Source organism: Erithacus rubecula (genome assembly GCF_903797595.1).
Source record: "Erithacus rubecula genome assembly, chromosome: 22".
Classification (NCBI taxonomy): Eukaryota; Metazoa; Chordata; class Aves; order Passeriformes; family Muscicapidae; genus Erithacus; species Erithacus rubecula.
This window is the reverse complement of record NC_136674.1, coordinates 9,907,290-9,926,959: the sequence shown is the minus strand read 5'-3', so window position 1 is coordinate 9,926,959 and position 19,670 is coordinate 9,907,290. Positions and strand designations below refer to the sequence as shown.

General features: G+C 51.3%; 1 protein-coding gene across 4 annotated transcripts in view; it reads left to right on the top strand.

Annotated features, from left to right (window-relative positions):
• Positions 1-19,670, top strand: part of LOC306811325 (S-adenosyl-L-methionine-dependent tRNA 4-demethylwyosine synthase TYW1-like) — a 396,352-nt gene that overhangs the window by 49,422 nt on the left and 327,260 nt on the right. For all 4 annotated transcript variants that reach the window (XM_079324920.1, XM_079324918.1, XM_079324919.1 and 1 more), the window contains exon 13: positions 1,550-1,685. In XM_079324920.1, the coding sequence (XP_079181046.1) occupies positions 1,550-1,685 (136 nt within the window). The remainder of the gene's footprint in view (positions 1-1,549; positions 1,686-19,670) is intronic.

Sequence of the window (19,670 nt, the reverse complement as noted above, 5' to 3'; positions counted from 1 at the left end):
GAGATTTTAATTTGAAATGTTCAGTTTGTTCTGGGTTTTTTCAATTTGCTGTCCAAATACACACACAGAGAATGTGTTCTGATGGTTGAGTGTCCACATTAAGTGGATTTTTCTGGACACAAAGAGCTCTAGACAGTCTCACTCTGGCCAGTACTTGTTCCTCTGTCACCTTTGGGTGACAGTGTATTTTTAGGTGGCACTGTTTGGCAGCTGAACAATAGCTTCCTATTTCTTCCCATCTTCTCTGGAAAACCAAATGAAGTTGGGACTGGTGCCTGCTCATTACAGACTTCACCCAAAATACTTCCAAAATGCTGCCCCCAGATGCTGAGAGCTCTGTGGTGCAGTGGGATGTGTTGATGCTGCAGCCCCAGGGTGGGAGATGCCATGAGGGATGGCTGTGTTACACTCACTGCCTTTGTCACTCCTGTCAGTGGAGAGGGTTTGTCTCCATCCTGGACGTGTGCCCCCACCCCTGGAGGTGCCCAGGAAGGGCCTGGACATGGCACTCAGTGCCATGGGCTGGTGACAAGGTGGGGATCAGGCACAGGTTGGGTTTGGTGACACTGAAGGGCTTTTCCAGCCTCAGTGATCCTGGGATTCAGAAGGAGCTCCTTTCTAGGTTGTTCTTAATCCCCTTGATCCTTTTGCTGATGGACTGGTGTGTTGCTGCTTCTCCTTTATTCCCTTGGCATTTATGGAAGGGATCAGGCCCCAGCCAGGCTCTCCCCACAGCACAGGAGGTTTAATCCCTTCAGGTGCTGAGAGCAGCACTTGTGACCAAGGGCTGTGCTCCTGGATTTCTGTCGAATAAAAGCCTTGGCAATGGAAGGAGAACATGGTGGTGGTTTGTGTGTGGGTTTATTTTCTAAACAGCTTTGACATCCCTTCAAAAATGTCATTGATGATCCTGCTGCAGGTCAGGGGAGTTTGGTATGTCCAGCAGTAGGAACTGGCTGAATGAGGGCTCAATTTAGAGTCACAGAATCCCTGAGGTTGGAAAATCCCTCCAGAATCATTGAGTCCCAGCCTGATCCCCAGCTTGTCCCCAGCCCAGAGCCCTGAGTGCCACATCCAGCCCTTCCTCAGACACCTCCAAACCTCCCTGGGCAGCCCCTGCCAGGCCTGACCACCTTTTCCATGGGGAAATTCCTCCTGCTGTCCATTTCTGTTGAATGGGATTTTTTCCCATGGGCCAGATGAATTGTGGAGAAAGGACAGAGCTTTGTGGATTGCAGAACCTCCCTGTGCCTCACCTGAACCCCTTTCTTTGGGGAGCTTTTCCCAATGTGTTGCAGCTCCATTGGAGTGAGATCTGTTCTGGTGCAGGGAGGAAATGACAATGAAATTGTCAGCCAAGGACTGTGTGTGAGCTCTCAGCCTTGGGGGTGTTTGTTGAGGTTGTAACACCTTGCTGCTGCTGATAGTCACTTGGAAGAGGTGAACTTTCCCTGGAAATCCTGTCCAGTTCCTGTTCCTGCTTTTGTAGGAGAGCACAAACTGAAGCAGCAGATTTGTGAAAGCAGCAATTCCCTTCTTCCCTTTGCAGGAGGCTGGAGCCTGTGACCCAGCTCTATGTCAGTGTGGATGCCAGCACCAAGGAGAGCCTGAGGAGGATTGACAGACCCCTCTTCAAGGACTTCTGGCAGAGGTTTCTAGACAGCTTAAAGGCCTTGGCTGAAAAGGTACCCACTTAAGAATGGACTTTTAAATGGCTTTTTCCTTCCTTCTACACTTTGCTGACTCACCACACCTTTTTTCTCCCTTCTCACTGTACCTGCTTCTACATTCTGCAGAAGTAGAAGACTTAAGAGGCTTTATAATGGACCATGGAGTGGGTTCTGGGTGTGTTGGGAGTATATTTCCATGCTTGGGATATTCAGGTGTGTGAAGTGCAGTAGGTTTGAGTAGTTTTCCAGAGCAGAATGTGTGTGTCAAATGGGACAGTAAATTCTGTGAATAGAAGATGATGTGAGGGGTAAAGAGATTATAAAATAATAGATTCCCTAACAAAGGGGTTACACTAAAAACAGGCTGCTGAAGGAAAGCTGGGAATTCAGGGAAGAGTTGTAAATCCCCTGTGTCCCTTTGCTCTGGTTCTCAGAGGCTCTCTTGAAATGGCAGCACATAAAGGACATTAAAATGTGTGTGCTGGAGTTTGGTAGCTCTGACACCCTCCTGCTCCAGAGAAACCTGTTTCTTTTCTGGAAGATTCACCCAGGGGATGTGAGCATAGCAGCAGGGGGGCCTTTGCCTGTGTGGGTTGGACTCAGCTGAGCAGTGACCTGGGGCCCTGGGCTGGTGTCAGCTCAGGCTCTGTGTGACAGGTGAGTTCTGGAGTAATTAGAGAAGCCCTCCTGAGCCCAGCAGCACATGAATGGGTAAGAACAGTTCCTCACAAGCATGTCAGCCTCTCTTGTTGCTGCTCCTGGGCTCTGATGGAAGCCAGGGCTGTGTTTGCTGATCTGCCAGACTCTGACACGGTACCTGCTGGGATGAGCAGCCAAGAGAGACTGTTGCCTTTGAATAATGAGGTTTTGTTGGAGTAATGAGTTTTCCTGCCTTCTCAGATGACAGTGTTGGACCATTCTCTGCCAAATGAACTTAGATTAGAGGATCTGTGGGACTCAGAGGAATTGAGTGGCACTTCTGCTGCAAAGGCACGTGGGCAGCGTGGGCAGTTGCTTTGTGTGTGGAGATACAGTTCTCTTGTGCAAAACCTCAGTGCACACTCTGAGAGTATTGAAATCAAGTGCAAACTGAATTCTCTGTGAGCAGGGAAATCTGTGGGAAGAAGGGGAGCTAAAATGCTGAAGGCACAAAATGCTGCAAAAGCCTTTTGGGAAGTTTCTTTTGCCCATCATTTCTTTCCTGCTGCCTCTCTTGACCCTGAGTGTTCATTACTGGGAGTTGTCAGAAGTTTCCTTGCAAACAATTGAAGGTGAAAGTATTGGCAAGTCTGTCCATACAGCTAAAAATACCCTGGTCAAGGTGAAGAGGAGAAGAGAAAGCAGCTCCACTAGCAGGTGCATTTTCTCCTCCAAGCAACTGCACTTTGAAGGGTCCTTGAAACACTGATAACACAAGAGCCAATTAATGGTTGTTCCAGTTGGTGAAGCCCTTCTCTGCCAGCCCTGCTCAGCTGCACGAGGCAGCATCACACATGGGGACAGCAGGAGCTCTTGAGGAAGCTGCTGGTTGTTGGTTTTCTCTTAATCCCAGAATTGCTGAGGTTGGAAAAGCCTTCCCAGCCCATCGAGCCCAGGCTGTGCCTGATGCCCACTGAGTGCCATGTCCAGCCCTTCCTTGGGCACCTTCAGGGATGGGGACTCTAAACCTCTCTGGGCAGCCCCTGCCAAGGCCTGACCACCCATTCCATGGAGAAATTTTCCCTAATATCCAGCCTAAATCTCCCCTGGCACAGCTTGAAGCCATTTCTATTTGTCCCTTGTTCCCTGGGAGCAGAGCCTGACCCCCCCCAGCTGTCCCCTCCTGGCAGGGAGTTGTGCAGAGCCACAAGGTCCCTCCTGAGCCCCTTTTCTCCAGGCTGAGCCCCTTTCCAGCTCCCTCAGCCCCTCCTGGGGCTCCAGCCCCTTCCCAGCTCTGTTCCCTTCTCTGGACACACTCCAGCCCCTCGGGGTCCGTCTTGTTCTGAGGGGCACAAAAGCAGCCCTGAATTGGCAGTGTCTCAGCAGTGCCAGCACAGGGGACAGTCCCTGCACTGATCAAACCCAGGATTCTGGTACCCAAAACCTCTGGGGGCTCCTGGGCTGCAGCACCTCTCTGTTCCCCTCCCAGCTGCCCTGCCCTGAGCTCGAAGGGCTTGTTCTGTGGGGCTGTGAAATATGGGAGATGCAGGCAGCTAAAGCACCTGTGAATTGCTGGGAAATACAGACCCTTTTCCAGCTTGCTGCATTGTGTTGGGGAATGATGTTAATTTAGCTGGAAACGAATACAAGTCCCAGTTTTTCCCAGTGCCTGACAAACCTTCTGGGCTGATTCAGTGCTGAGGCTGAGAGGAGCTGGCACTGCAGCTCCTGTGAGTCACTGCTGAGCAGCCATGGGCAGCTCTGAGCTGGGCACACTGAGAAATAAACCTGGGCAAAGGGAGCTCATGGGAACAGAGCTGTACCTGCTGTGCTCCCCTCTGGGGTTTGGGATGTGCTGGTCCTGCTCTCTCCCTGCTGCCTGCCTGGCTGGGGGGATGGATGGTGGGTGGCAAAGTAATCCTCTGGCTTGGTAATGCAGACTGGGAAGTGAGAGAAAGGAAGAGGGAAGGACATGGTTTAAGTGAGGAGAGAGGATGTTTGTCTTGGCTGTTCTCTTTTCCTCCAGCCAAAGCCCAGGTTTGTTAAATATGAGAGGGTCTCAGCAAAGATGGGCTTCAAACCTCTTGCCCCAGGGAGGTGGTTATAGAAGCTCAGAATCCTGGAATGGTTTGGGTTGGAAGGGAGCTTAAGCTCAGCTCATTCCAACCCACAGGGAGCCCTTCCACCTTGCCAGGCTGCTCCAGGCCCCATCCAGCCTGGCCTTGGCCCAGTTATGCTGCTAATGGATTTCATGCTGACAACTGACCTTCGAGACAAAGTTCTTTAGCCTCAGTAAAAGACTGAATTTAATAACAATTTTTTCCCAGTATGATCTGACAGCCTCATCCAACATTTCTGGGATTAGTTGCTACATCCATTTTCAAAGGAAGCCCAGGAATACAAGATAAAAAACTTTTGTGCTATTTCTCTCTGCAGCAAACAACATGAACCCCCCTGCTTTGTTCACTGCTACTTGGAGCAAGTTTAATCCTTTCCAGAGCTGCTCTCATTAAAATGATCTTAATGTTAAATTTTCTGTGCTGAGAAGCACTTTTTGAGAGAAGAGTTTAAACAGCAAGTGGACTCCCAAAGGCTCCTTTTTTTCTTGTCCTGAGTCCTCTACCCCTGAAGTAAAGTGGAGAGGGAAAGGAAAGACATGAGCATGTGCAATTTGGACTGTGCCCTTCCCAAATACCACATTTTAGTTTTGGAACCTCACCCTGTGACTGCCTTGAGTTTGTGAGAATGATTGTGAGAGGTGACTTGGCTTGATGGACAGGTGCCTGGAGCATTGAGGATGTGAATCCTTATCTCATTATCAGGATGCGAAATCACTGCTGAAAGACTCTTCTAGCCATTGCTGCTTCCTGATCCATATCCAGTGAGGAGTGGGGTACAAACCTGTGATGAGGGTCCAGCTCACGAGGGAAGGGGGAGATTTTCTAAACTCTGGAGGTTTTAGCATCAAGCTGATGCTTTTTTTCCAAAATACCTTTAAGCATATGTGCTGAACAAGAAAACAACCCATGGTCTGTGATGTCTCATCCTTCCCAGTCAGATTCAGGATCCTCTGGGGTTTGGTTTGGGCTCTGTTTCCCTCAGGGTGACTGGACCAAGTTCTGCAGGCTGAGGAACTTTGGGAATTCATCCTGATTGTTGTCCATAAATCACCAAGTGCTTCTACAAGCAGTAGGGATGTTGGCCAGGGCCAGTTGGAATCTCATGGGGCCCATACTGAGAAATGGAATGGGGATGCTTATGGATTTCTACCCAAGCACTGGGAAAACAGCTGCATGGAAGATGGTGATGAGAGCAGCACATGTCCTGTGTATGGTTCACATCCCTTGGCAGCAGCTCTGAGGGGACTTTTTGCCTTCATGGAACCCCAGGCTGGGCCAGGCTGGCAGGGAGCACAGAGGGTCCCTGGTGCCACCTCCCTGCTCAGGCAGGGCCATCCCAGAGCACAGGGCACAGCACCGTGTCCATGTGGCTCTGGAATATCCCCCTGAGGGACACTCCAGCCCCTCCCTGGGCAGCTGCTCAGGGCTGGGCACTGCCCAGGGCACAAGTTGTGCCTCCTGTGCAGGGGCAGCTGCTGGGCTCAGTCCCTGCCCGTGGCTCTGGTGCCACTGCTGGGCCCTGGAGCAGAGCCTGGGCCCTGCTCTGCCCCTCCCTGCACACAGGGACACCCGGGGCTGAGGGTCCCTCTCAGCTGGGGCTCCTCTCCAGCCTCAGCAGACACAGCTCCCTCAGCCTTTCCTGGGCCCTGAGATGCTCCAGCCCTCCTCATCCTCCCAGCCCGTGCTGGCCCTGCTGCAGGAGCTCCCTGTGCTGCTGTGCTGAGGATCCAGAGCTGGCACAGCACTGCAGAGCTGCCCCGGGGCAGGATCCACCCTGACCTGCTGGGAATGCTCCTCCTGACCTGGGGTGAGCAAAACAGCTCTTGAACAAGTGGCTGCTGCTCCATGGGTGTCCATGGGCTTGCTGAGCTCTGGATCCCTGACAAACAGAGCATGGTGTGGTGTCACCTCCTCTGTCTGTCCCTCCTTGTACTTCCCTCATGCTGAATCCTGTCCTGTGCATGGGTTGGCCTGGCAGGACTTGCTGTGCTGCCAGAGCCAGGCAGGCAGAGCTGAGCTGCTGGGACTGCAGGGGCCAGGTGCCAATGTTCTCTCCAACAGACTGGAGCCATGCACAGAGCAGGAATGAGCCCTGCAGGTTAATGGGATGGTGTGCCACTGCAGGAACTGATGATGGAGCAGAACCTTGTCCTTCCTGTCCTTCCAAGCAAAGGAGGCAGCTCACTGGCACTGCCAGGAGCTCAGACTGTGCCTTTGGACATCACTGCTGCAGATCTGGGATCTAACCTTGCCCTCACTCTTTTTGTGCTTCAAGGGGATTAGGATTTCCTGGAGAACAGGGTCAGAGCTCAATGGGAGAGGTGCAATAGTCACCTGGGTTATTTTCCTTTATTGAAAAAAGATCAGGAAGGGAAATGGTTCCCTCTGCCTGTGCTGGAATATCACACACTGGCAGTGCCTGGGTTTGCTGGCAGGAGCCAGGACTGGTTTATCCAGTGGAAGGCACAAGATATAAAAACATCTCCCATTACTGTCTCCAGGTCTGCATTTTCACACTGCTCACAGGTAGCTCCTGTTACATCCTGGGTGATGAAGAGACCAGCTTGATATTTCAACATTCCCAGCCTTGCATCTGCTGCTATTTGCTTGCCTCTTTTTGTTTTTCCCAACATTATTCTGTCTTCCAAGTTACCCTTGTGCTTGTGTGATTACAAACAGCATAAATAGATTGAGTTGCATCCTCAGCAGGTTTTAATGCTGATTATTATGTAATAAATGACAGGAACAATTGTTTTTTTATGAAAAGACACATTTGATTTGCAGGGAGATGATTTATGTGGCTCCTGGGGGAGGGGAGCCATGTCTGATGTTTCTGAGCTGAGGGAGTTTTTAAGGAGAATTTAAATGTAAAATCTGCAACAGATGTTAGAATCAGTAATCAATTTTGCCACTATAAATTTAGAAGAATTTGACTCTTCTGCACAGTAAATGCTCTCACCAGCTGTGTTCTTGTTTTAATGGGGTTGCTAATGAGACTTGTGGTGAAGCCTTTGGCAGTGCAGCCTGAGGAGTGTGACACAGGTATGATGTTAATATGGAGTTATTGCCTCTGAAATCCATCCTGTCCTTTCAGTGTCCTCACAGCAATCCAAACCAAGCTTCAGCAAGATGCTTGGCTGCTGAGGGAGTGAAATCTCATTTCTCTGGCTGTGTGAGTCCCTCCTGGTTTGCTTGCAGGCAAGGAAGGGGGGAAATGTTCATAGCACAGCTCCAGTCAGAGGGATGTGTTATTCCAGCTGCTGCTGTCCTGGCTGTGTTGGGGAGGGGGAAGGGAGGGGTTTGTGGCCACCCAGGAGCTGGAGGCACAGGTGGGGGGTGGAATCTGTGTTCTCTCAGTCCCAGATGAAGCCCCTCCTCTCATTCCTGCCTAGCCTGGTGCTGTTTGCTCCTGGCTGTGGCTGCAGAGGTGCCAGTGCCACGTGGGGCTGGGACAGGGCACTCCTGTCCCTCCCATGGCCTTGGGCAGTGAGACCAGCAGGGCCCTCCTGCTCCTTCCATCTGCACTCAGCCCTTCCCTCCCCAGGCACAGACATTCCCCAGCCTGCCCAGTTTCCTGCTGCTGGACACAAAGGGAGCATTTGCAGTTCTTACCCTCTGTTAAAGAGCATCTCTCCTTTGCCTTGAGCTCTTCTAGAAGCTGCCTGAGAGATGCCAGCCTTGGTTGGGTTTTAGGGAGCTTGGTTCAAGCCAGGTTTGTTCCCCCTCCAGGTTATTTATTGCCCAACCACCAGCCAAGGGCTGTTCCCTTCCCTGGGCCTGGCTCTGGAGCTCCCAGTTTCCCCAGCAGCCTCTGTGGCCTTGGGGACATTTGGTTTCTGGTTGTGAACTAGAGCAGTTTTCATGGACAGGCTCCTGAGGAGGCTGAGCCTGTGTGTGTTTTTATGGGAGCTGTCCAACCCTAAAATTCTATTTGTGGCAACAAGGGAAGCTTGGGGCTGCACTTTGCTTTCAACCAAGGTTTTATTTCAGCCTATAAAGCTGAGCTAATAGGGCTGAAGGGCACAGATTGAGCCAGTGCAGGGCATACTCCAGATGCTTAATGCATTAACTCTGGATTTCTCTCCTCACTGACCAGTCACCAGCAGCTCACACAAGAAGTCAGCTGAGAAGCATTTATTGGGTTCATTGAATCCATTCCTTTGGATCCTTGCATTTGACATTTCAGGAAAGACAAGTTGACAAAGCATCTGTAGGAGTGATGTGTTTGCTCATCTGGGATGGGGAGTGCATAACTGAGACAGAAGCACTGCAAGCAAGGAAAGGGATTTTCTGGGAGTGTGATGATGGTGGGAACACACCCCTGGGTTTGGGAAAGGCAAAAGGATTTGACAATGGGGAAAATTCAGGAACTGCAGCACAGGAATTCAGAGTCCCTTCTGAAGCTGCAAAGCTGCTGGGAAATCTTTCACTGAGCTCTCAGAAATTCATATAGTTCTGATTCTAATGTGGTAATTCAGAGAATTCACCAGGGAAGATGTGAACCTGTTGGAGCAGGTCCAGGAGAGGCCAGGGAGATGCTCCAAGGGCTGGAGCCAGGCTGGGAGAGCTGGGGATGTTCTCCTGGAGAAGGAAATCCTCTGGGGAGACCTTAGAGCCCCTTCCAGAGCCCAGAGGGGCTTTTAAAAGGAGGGAGAGGGACTTTCACACAGGCAGAGGGTGACAGGACAATGGGGACAAAACCTGTTTGGTGCAAGAACCAAATGAGATGCAGTGCAAACCATCTCTAAGTGCTTAGTGCTAAACCCAGCCTTGTGCTAAACCCAGCAGGTCTGGAGTGTCTGGGGGTGATGAGCCCTGGAAATGGAGAGTTGATGATCCATAATAATTACAAATAAGAGAAAACAACTGTTTACAGAGCTCTACAAGTGTGTGTGTTTGCATCATTGCTTTTACGCCTTTCTAGCTCAGGGCTGGAATTTGCTTAACAATCCTGGGGACTCTGATCTCCCTTGGGCTTTCTGAGCCCAGCTTGCTGTGCAAGCAGCAGGGTCTGAAGGATTTCATGGACACTGGGTCTCTAAAGGAGTGCTGTAATCTGAGGTGTTGGAATTTCAGGTATCCCCTGGGGAGGCTCCTCAGGTGGAGCACACCTTGCACTGTGAATCCACAGACAGGATTTGAGTAAATCCTTCTTTGGGCTTTTTATCATTCCTCTGCTCTGCTCCAGCATCTGCAGGAGTTCTCTCAGCCCCTATCTCAGCCCTCACCTATTTACCAGAATGGGCACTTAAAACGTTTAAAGCTGATAATTGTTGTTCTTTTAGAGCCCAGATCTTGAATTAAGGCTTTACAAGAGCACTGGGTTTTCAAGGATTGCTTAATCAATAAGAGAAATTTATGTCAGACTCCTTGTTTACACTGCTTCTTGTGAACTAGGCAGGATTTTCAGCAATCCTGGTGGGGCTTTCAGATCTATTTTTAGATTATTTGGACAAAACCCAGAAGAAAAATATAAATCATTTGCTTCACAGCCTGCAAGAGTGTTTTTTAACGAGGTAATTATGTTTTTATGGCAGCTTAATCTTTGCTTTCATTGCTGGAAGTTGCATTGCTGGTTTGTTATTTCCCAGGATAACCAGTGTCACCATTCCCATAAATACAGTCACCCCTTCCCAGGCTGTTCCTGAGCTCACCTGTGCCACCTTACAGGAGCAATTCCTTCCCAGTGTCCCATCTCAGCCTGCCCTCTGGCAGTGGGAAGCCATTCCCCCTGTCCTGGCACTCCAGGCTCTTGTCCAAAGTCCTTCTTGAGGAATCCTTCAGGTAACGGGAGGCCACAAATGGGTCACCCCAAAACTTTTTCTCCTCCAGGCTGATCTTGCAGTTACTCCCTCAGTCCTTGAGTATTACTGAGTTATTTAAAATACAGTTAATTCTCCTTTCTTGTGTCCCCTATTGCTGAGCAAAACACAGTGATTTTGAGGAATATTGTCTCAGGTCCCTGGGAGATCTCAGTGGGAAGTTGTTTTCCTGGCTGAGATTTCCAACTACAGAGATCTGTGAGGAGGCAGCCAAGTCTGTGGCTGGGTGTATAAATAACTGGGATGGTTAAACTGGGATGGTTAAAACTCCTGAGCAGCTGGCATTGCTGTGGGGCAGGCTGGGCTCCTGCCCTGCATCCAGAGGGACTCTGGCACTGTTCAGTTCCTGCCTCAGCCACAGCCTTTGCCTGAACTGGGGCTGCCTTTCAGCTGGTCTTTTGGAGCTTCTTTTCTCCCAAATTTCCTTTTTAACCTGTGCAAATGCCACTCTCAGGCTCTTTCTTGACATTCCCATCTGTGTGTTGAGACACTAATGTGTTGTTAGAGGCCAACTTTTTCTTGCCACACAATCACTGAGGCTGGAAAAGCCCCCAGGGTACTGAGTCCAACCACTGACCCTGTCCCCACATGCACTCAGGCTTTCAACCCCTCCAGGGATGGGGACTCCACTGGCAGCTTGACCACCTATTCAGTGAAGAAATTTCCCCAAAATCCACCCTGAGCCTCCCCTGGCCAGCCTGAGGCCGTTCCCTCTCCTCCTGCCCCTGTTCCCTGGAGCAGAGCCCGACCCCCCCAGCTGTGCCCTCCTGGCAGGGAGTTGTGCAGAGCCACAAGGTCCCTCCTGAGCCTCCTTTTCTCCAGGCTCAGCCCCTTTCCAGCTCCCTCAGCTGCTCCTGGGGCTCCAGCCCCTTCCCAGCTCCATTCCCTTCCCTGGACATGCTCCAGCCCCTTCTTTGGAACTCCCTTGTATTTTATTCTTTAGTATTTTCCTTCTCCTGCCTTCCCTGTGCTGCTAAGCTCTGACTGTGTCCTGAGGTGACAGGTTTGTCACTATGAGGTGACAGCTTTGGTGACACCACCAAGGCCTCCCTCATCATGGCCAGGGAGCCAAGCCTGAGGCACCAGGTCATGGAGCATCAGCATGTGGCTGGAGCTGTGTCTGGGACATTTTGGGGAGTGTCAAAGGAGAGGAGGCTGGGGGAAGTGCCAGCTCTTCCCCCTCTGAAGCCTCTTCTTTGCCACACCTGAGCACACACGGTCATTGAGCAGCCCTGAGGAGGTGGCACTTGGGGTCAGGGTCAGTGGTGGCCTTGGCAGTGCTGGGGGAGGGCTGAGCTCGACCTTGGAGGGCTTTTCCCCCTGGCCCCAGGCTGTGTCCCCCCTGCTGTGCCCTTCAGCAGGGTCTGTCCCAGGGCAGCAGAGGAGGAGCCATCCCTGTGGTCAGAGGGAGGAGCAGGGGATTCTCCAGAGCCAGCAGCTCTGAGGGGCTGGAGCCAAGGAAGGGGCTGGCTGAGCTCCTGGACAGCACAGTCCTGCTGCCCCCATCCTGGGAGCTCACACACCTTCCTGCCAGGCTGCAGCCTGGGCTCCTGTCAAAGGCACAGGCACTCACTGCAGCTCTGCTGCTGCTGGAAGGGGATTTTGTTCCCACTCCCTGGCCAGGCTGCAGCCTGCCTGTGCTGTCCTTGTGCACAGATGGGGGGGCAGCACCCCCAGCTCCTGCTGGTGCTTTTCCTGCCTCTTTGGAGTTAAACATCCACCCTTCCTGGGAAAAGAACCACCTCAGCCTGTTTAAGAGCAAGCTTGAAGTGGGTTTTGTTGCTGATTTGATAGGATCTGTTTTTTTGCTGTTCTATTTTAAGTCCCTTTGCATTGGGCTTCTTTTTCCCTGGATATAAATTTTACATGATTCCTGCACTGGAAGTATGGAAAAGAAAGAAAGAATCACTGGAGTGTTGTTGGTGTTGATTTCCAAGGGTGTGTTAAAACTGAGTCCATGGAAAATGGATTAAAAAACAGTCATGGTTTGGATTTACTTAAGAACAATATTTTCAGCTCTCAAAACAAAGCTGTTGCTGTACTTTGTTTTATTTCTAGAGATTTTTCAATAATCTGATTAATTTCTGCTGAAGTGTGAAGCAATAAAGTAGATTACAAGCAAGTACAGGAAGAGTGAGTGTGGAGGGGAGGGAAACTTGGTGTTTCTTTCCTCCTTGGTTTCCAGTCCTGATCCCTCATTCCTGCTTTACACATCACAGAGCTGTGCAGAGGCTCAGGGGCTTTTCTGGTGTAAAATTCCATCTTGGGAATTTGTGCTGATAAGTTCATCTCATTGCAAGACTTTCCAGGCAGGATTTCAGAGCTGGGGGTGACACCAGGGCAGTGGTGTTGGATGATAAAAAACCTGATGCAGACCAAAAGCCCAGCTTTGCTGTTTTCCTAATTATTATTCAGGACAGTTTTCATCTTATCTTCAAGGCCTTGGAAGAACAAGGAATTTCATATGGAGATCAGGCTTGGCTCCTCACAATAATTATACTTCAGAGAGACAATTTTGGATCTTGCACATTTATATTAAGGCTGAAAGAATTAAAAACTATTTTAAAGGAACTGCCTTGGGCTCCAGGTTCAAGACAAGATGCAGGACCAGTTCTCATCATGTGGACATCACTTTGTAGTTGTATTTTTCCTGATTCCCTAATTAGGTTTTTTTGCCTGATTCCCTCACAAGGAGCAGGAATGGCTTTTACATGGAAAAGTAGTGCCAGGTTTGTGTTTTAAAGCCAGGTCTGGGCTTTATGTTTGTTTTTTTAATAAGTTGGGGGTTATTTTTTAGAAACATCACAGTTTCTTTGGCATTAGCACTCAGCTCACAGAATCATGGAATGGTTGGGTTGGGTTGGGTTGGAAAGACTTTAAAGACCATCCCTTTCCACCTCCCAGCCATGGGCACAGGTGCCACCCACTCCATCTGCTCTGAGGGAAGTTTTTAAATCTCAGCTAGGAAAAAATGAGCACTCAAAGAGATATTTTTGTGCTTAGACATACCTGAAAACAAAAATCTTGGGTTATTTCTGAGCCCTGCTTTAAATACTCATATTTGACATTTTTGTTATACCCATGTAAAAAATTATTTTCTGATGGTCTTATGCATTGATAAATCTGATTTATCCAAATCCAAAGAAAATCTCACTTTTGGAAGTGTAGTGTGACTGAAAACTCAAGGCTGACTCTCAAAATTAGAAATGCCTCCATTCCAGTTAAACTCAAGAGTTTAGAGTAACTTTTGGGTCACTGCAGGCAGGAGAACACAGGGCCCAGTAATCCATCTCCAGTTTTGAACCTCCAGAAACTCCAGAATCATGGAAAATCCACATCCTCAAGTACTTGAGTATCAGTACTTTGGTTTTGGTTTTCCCCACATCCAGGAGGCACAGGTCTAATCTGAGCTGAAATGCTGGGTGAGCTCCAACAAGAGGGTGATGATGGCAAGGGTGGCTTGTGCCCATCCTGGGGATGGCATGGGGACAACTGGAAGGTGCTGGAGCAGAGCCTGGGTTGAGCACTGACTTCTCAACCCCTGCTCTGAGCTTTGCTGAGGTTTCCCAGCAGAGTTAATATGGTAATTAGCCTATGCTAATGAGCACCTTTTTAGCACTGGAGACAAAGGCTGCACTTGCTCTCACCTGGGTATTAATAGCAGCTGCTGGAACAGTGCTCAGTGTTTCTGTGGGTTCCTGTGCAGCAGAGCCTGCTCAGGGTGTGCTTGAGTGATCATTTCCCTGAAGAAAGGACTTTGAAAACTTCTGTGCTGAGTTTAGCTGAGAGGGGAAGAATCCCTGGTGTGCTGTGCAGTGTGCTCAGCAGGGACTGTCACAGGGGGTGGCACCTGCAGGGATGGATGGGCCCAGGGCAGGGAGGAGCCCCTGGGCAGGGGGCAGCTGGTTGACAGAAGAATGGATTCATCTGCATCCTTCCAAAGACACTGAGCCTTCCCTGATGGTGCTCTGGACTGGGATGGGTCCCACAGAGTCCAGAGGAGGCCACAGAGCTGCTCCAAGGTCAGGGACACCTCTGGAGCCAGGCTGGGAGAGCTGGGGGTGCTCACCTGGAGAGGAGAAGGCTCCAGAGAGAGCTCAGAGCCCCTTCCAGAGCCCAAAGGGACTCCAGGAGAGCTGGGAAGGGACTGGGGACAAGGATGGAGGAACAGGACACAGGGAATGGCTCCCACTGCCAGAGGGATGGGTGGGATATTGAGCAGGAATTGTTCCTGTGAGGGTGGGCAGGGCTGGCACAGGGTGCCCAGAGCAGCTGTGGCTGCCCCTGGATCCCTGGCAGTGCCCAAGGCCAGGCTGGACAGGGCTGGGAGCAGCTGGGACAGTGGGAGGTGTCCCTGCCCATGAGATGCATTCCATCTTTAACATTCCCCCCAACCCAAAATCATTCCAGGATTCTGTGATCTGCAGAGCTCCTGGGAGAGGCAGGAGTGACCTCAGTCCTTTAGAGGGGCTCTGTCTCTGGGCTGAACTGCAAGGCTTTGGAAAGCTGTGGAATCTGGGGGGTGTTGGGATCTGAGATTTCCCTGGGCTGTGTTTTGGATCTTTCCTCCCTAGTGAGCTTTCTGCATAAAGCAGCTTCTTACTGACTGTGAGGAAGAGATTTTGGCTGAAGGTTTTTTTTTTCCTGATCCACATCCTGTGACAAGTCATTTCCAAGTGTGGAAATTGCTTTGATATCTTTATTCAGCACTGGCTCATTCAGGAGCTGTTTCATAACCTGGGCAAGGGGCTGGGCTCAGCCTGGGGGCTGGCAAGGGGCACTCCTGGCTCTGGCTGCTCTCCCCACCCCTTCTTGGACTGGCTCGTGCCACCATCAGAGCAGCTCCTGCCAGCTCAGAAGCTCTGAGAATGTGGCATGAAGGGAATTTGCAAGTGCAGCCTTTCCTTGAAGAGAGGAAGAAAATCCTGATGAAAGGAGCTGCCTTTGAAGTGGTTCCTGCTCCTCACCCAGTGCTGGCAGAGGGGTGTGAAGTTGTGTGAAACAAAGGGCAGGTTCTGTTTAGAATTTGCACTGTAATTTCCTCCCCCCAAGAGTGCTTTTTCCATCCAGCTGTGCTGTGTTTCTGTTGAGAATGTTGAGATTAATTAGCTTCAAAAATTGGGATTTCTGCAGAGGAATCTGTGGATGAAATGGCAATAAAATAATTTTGTCTGTACCTAAGAAATGCATGTAAGTGTTCAGGATACATTAGCCTAAGCCAGCAGCTGAAACAAAAGTCTGCATTTATTTACTTCCAAACAGGGGGACATTGTTACTCTGCCTGAACAAAACAGTGAGTTCCAGTGACAGGATCCAAGGTGAGGATCCTGGAGATGCTTCCTTGCTCCCCTTGGAGAGGGGAGATCTCCTCCTGCCCCTCTTGGAGAAATCAGCTGCTCCCCTGCCCAGCCAAGCCTGTGTCCCTCTAGCATCCTGCTCTTTGGAGCTGATGTGTCCCCCCTTCCTTCTTCCTCCTGAGATTACACCTGGGCTGTTTCATGAAGAGTAATTACACTTGGTCTAGCAAAAGATGAATGTTGAGGAGGAGGGAATGAAAAAGAAATTATCAAAAAGAAGCAGCACCAGTCCCATGTGGTTACTGGAGTGGGAAGGGAACACTTTGTCAAAGTGAGTCAGTCCTCTCTTGAGGTGTCCTGGGCTCAGGCTGGGCCAGCAGCAAAGCAGGGACCCATTGGTACATGTGACAGGCCTGTGAGGATGTAAGGATGGCTTCAAGGGACAGTGTCCCTGCCTTGGGAACAGGCTCCAGACTCAGCACTGCCCTGTGCTCTGGGCTGGGCACTGAGCAGTGTCCCATGGAGCTGTCCCCTGGAGCTGTCCCCATGGAGCTGTCCCATGGAACTGTCCCCATGGAACTATCCCCTTGAGCTGTCCCCTGGAGCTGTCCCCTGGAGCTGTCCCCATGGAGCTGTCCCCATGGGAGCTGTCCCCTGGAGCTGTCCCCTGGAGCTGTCCCATGGAGCTGTCCCCATGGGAGCTGTCCCCTGGAGCTGTCCCCTGGAGCTGTCCCATGGAGTTGTCCCCATAGGAACTGTCCCCTGGAGCTGTCCCCATGCAGCTGTCCCCATGGAGCTGTCCCATGGAGCTGTCCCATGGAGCTGTCCCCATGGGAGCTGTCCCCATGGAGCTGTCCCATGGAGCTGTCCCCATGGGAGCTGTCCCCATAGGAACTGTCCCCTGGAGCTGTCCCATGCAGCTGTTCCCTGGAGCTGTCCCCTGGAGCTGTCCCCATGGGAGCTGTCCCCATGGAGCTGTCCCCTGGAGCTGTCCCCATGGGAGCTGTCCCCTGGCGATGTTCCCTGGAGCTGTCCCCATGGAGCTGTCTCATGGGAGCTGTCCCCATGGAGCTGTCCCCTGGAGCTGTCCCCTGGAGCTGTCCCATGCAGCTGTTCCCTGGAGCTGTCCCCTGGAGCTGTCCCCATGGGAGCTGTCCCCATGGAGCTGTCCCCTGGAGCTGTCCCCATGGAGCTGTCCCCATGGGAGCTGTCCCCATGGAGCTGTCCCCTGGCGATGTTCCCTGGAGCTGTCCCCATGGAGCTGTCCCATGGAGCTGTCCCCATGGGAGCTGTCCCCATGGAGCTGTCCCCATGGAGCTGTCCCCTGGAGCTGTCCCCATAGGAACTGTCCCCTGGAGCTGTCCCATGGAGCTGTCCCATGGAGCTGTCCCCTGGAGCTGTCCCCATGGAGCTGTCCCCTGGAGCTGTCCCCTGGAGCTGTCCCCATGGGAGCTGTCCCCATAGCAACTGTCCCCTGGAGCTGTCCCATGGAGCTGTCCCATGGAGCTGTCCCTATGGAGCTGTCCCATGGAGTTGTCCCCATGGGAGGTGTCCCATGGAGCTGTCCCATGGAGCTGTCCCCATGGGAGGTGTCCCCTGGAGCTGTCCCCATGGAGCTGTCCCCTGGAGCTGTCCCATGCAGCTGTCCCCATGGAGCTGTCCCATGGAGTTGTCCCCATGGGAGGTGTCCCATGGAGCTGTCCCCATGGAGCTGTCCCGTGGAGTTGTCCCCATGGGAGGTGTCCCATGGAGCTGTCCCCATGGAGCTGTCCCATTGCTCTCCCAGTGGCTGGTGTGTTCCAGCTGGAGGGGGACAGGGGTGCAGCAGCCTGGGGACTTCTCTGGGGGTTCAGCTGGGCCTTTGCAGAGAAGAAGCCATGTCTGTGCCAGGGTGATCCCAGTCCTGACTCTGAGCTCTGGCTGTGGGACTGGGGCATGAGACACCCTGAGACAGAAACTTTGGTGTTTTTCATGGAATCACAGACTGTTCTGAGCTGGAAGGACCCTCAGGGATCATCCAGCCCTGCCCCTGGCCCTGCACTGGCACCCCAACAATCACTCCCTGTGCATCCCTGGCAGCTCTGAGCTCTGCTGTGCCCATTCCGTGCTGTGCTGAGAGCAGGGTCTCAGATCCACCCAATGGAAGGATTCTTTATCCTCAGGATCCCCCCTAGGCCTGCTCAGTCTGTGTTTCCCTGGTGTCCTGTCCTGACAATGAAGGGCTGCAGTGCTTCCTGAGGTAGCCTGGAAGGATTTTAGCAGAAGTTGCCCACAGGGAAAAGGCTGGGGTTCCCCTGGCTCATTCTGCCCTCCTTTGCCCTCAGAGGGTTCTGGAACAGGAGGCTGAGCTGAGCCCACCCCACTGATTTGCATTTTTGGGCCCCCTGGATCTGCCCTCCCTGCCAGGCTGGTCTGTGCACAGAGATAAACCCACACTGGCCCCATCTGAAGGGCTGTTCTGACACTCACCCCTCTTCCTCTGTCTTCTCCTCATGCTGGAGTGGAGCAGCAGCTGCTTTTCCTGGAAACACGGGCTGTGGAGCATCCTGGCTGCCTTTGTATCCTGATGCTTTAGATCCTTACATTCTCACAGCTTAAGCTCTTTATTTCTTGTTTTGCTGTGCTTATGAGAGGATCTCCTGGGGCCCTATTTTACAACAAATACAAATAATCCATGAATAAAGCAGGCTGGTTTTTTGTACTGCTGGCAGTCTGCAAGGATTGCTCCCAGATAACGTTTTGGGATATTACTCATTTTGATCTGTGCCTTCTACCAGTGTTTCTCTGCTCAACAGCACTGCAGAGATGTTGCCCTCTGGAAGGAGGCTTCTCCAGATTAATTTCTGATTTTTCTACCTGTTTGCTGTGTGCCTTTGGCAGAGTTTCAGTTTCCTTCCCTGCTTTCCCTGCCCAGCTATGGTGATTTTGTGCAGATTTTGGGATATTGGAGTGGTGCACACACAGAGGCTGCAGTTATTCCTTGTCAGTGTTGCCCCACAGGGAGAAGCCCTTTAAATTCACTCATAGCACATTTAGTTTTATGAAGTCCTTGACCTTCAACTTCTAAATGAGCTGGGATGTGAATTGGAGAGTAGTAAAATGAGATTTAAATGGGAGAAAGCCCCACTTCCCTGCCTGGGAGGATATGCTGCCCTTGCTGGGGCTGCTGTGAAACCAGTTGTGTTAAACAGAAACTGGTATTTACTGGTGCCTTGAAGCTGCTGCACTTGTTCCCCACTGGGAGCTGCCCTTTGGGGAGCCAGTTCTCATTAATTGGTGTCTGATCATTCCACAGGACTCACAGGGTGTGTGCACTGCAGATTTTCCTCCTTAGATCTTTTTCCTGTTATGTGCAAACACCATGTTTATTTTTCTGTATTAGCTCCTCTACTGTTCTGCTCTCTTCAGTAATTAACAGTTGATTTCCTACTTGTCTCTTGACCTTTCTTTTGCCAATCCATTCAAATCACAAGAATTTCTTGTTCTTTAAATAACTGCTTAAATGCCATGGGTAGAGGTCAGCTGGTTTAGTTCTTGACATATTTGGAAGAAGATGCTCTTGGTGTTCATTTGTTTCTCCTTTAGTTATTTCTTCTTCTTCCTTTCTGGAAGGTTTCCATAGTAAATGGTGTAGAAATTGCTTTTTCCCCTGTGGAACACACAGGAATGAGTGGTAGCTGAGTGATACCTTGATTTTTATGCAGAGGGCAGAATTCACTGACATGGCAGTCAGAGGCTCTGAAGGACTAAAGAGTTGCTTTTCTGGGCACCCTGTGCCAGGGCCTCTCCACCCTCACAGGGAGGGATCCCTTCCTCCTGGTCCTGTCCCTCCATCCCTTGTCCCCAGTCTCTTCCAGCTCTCCTGCAGCTCCTTCAGGCCCTGCAAGGTCACACTGATTTCACCCCAAAGCTTCTCCTCTCCAGCTGAACACCCCCAGCTCTCCCAGCAGAGCTGCTCCATCCTCTGCTCATCCTGGAGCCTCCTCTGGGCTCCTCCAGCAGCTCCAGCTCCTGCCTGTGCTGGGCCAGGGCTGGGGCAGCTCTGCAGGTGGGTCTCACCTGAGCACAGGGGCAGAACCCCAATCCCTGCCCTGTGCCCACACTGGGATCAGCATTTACATT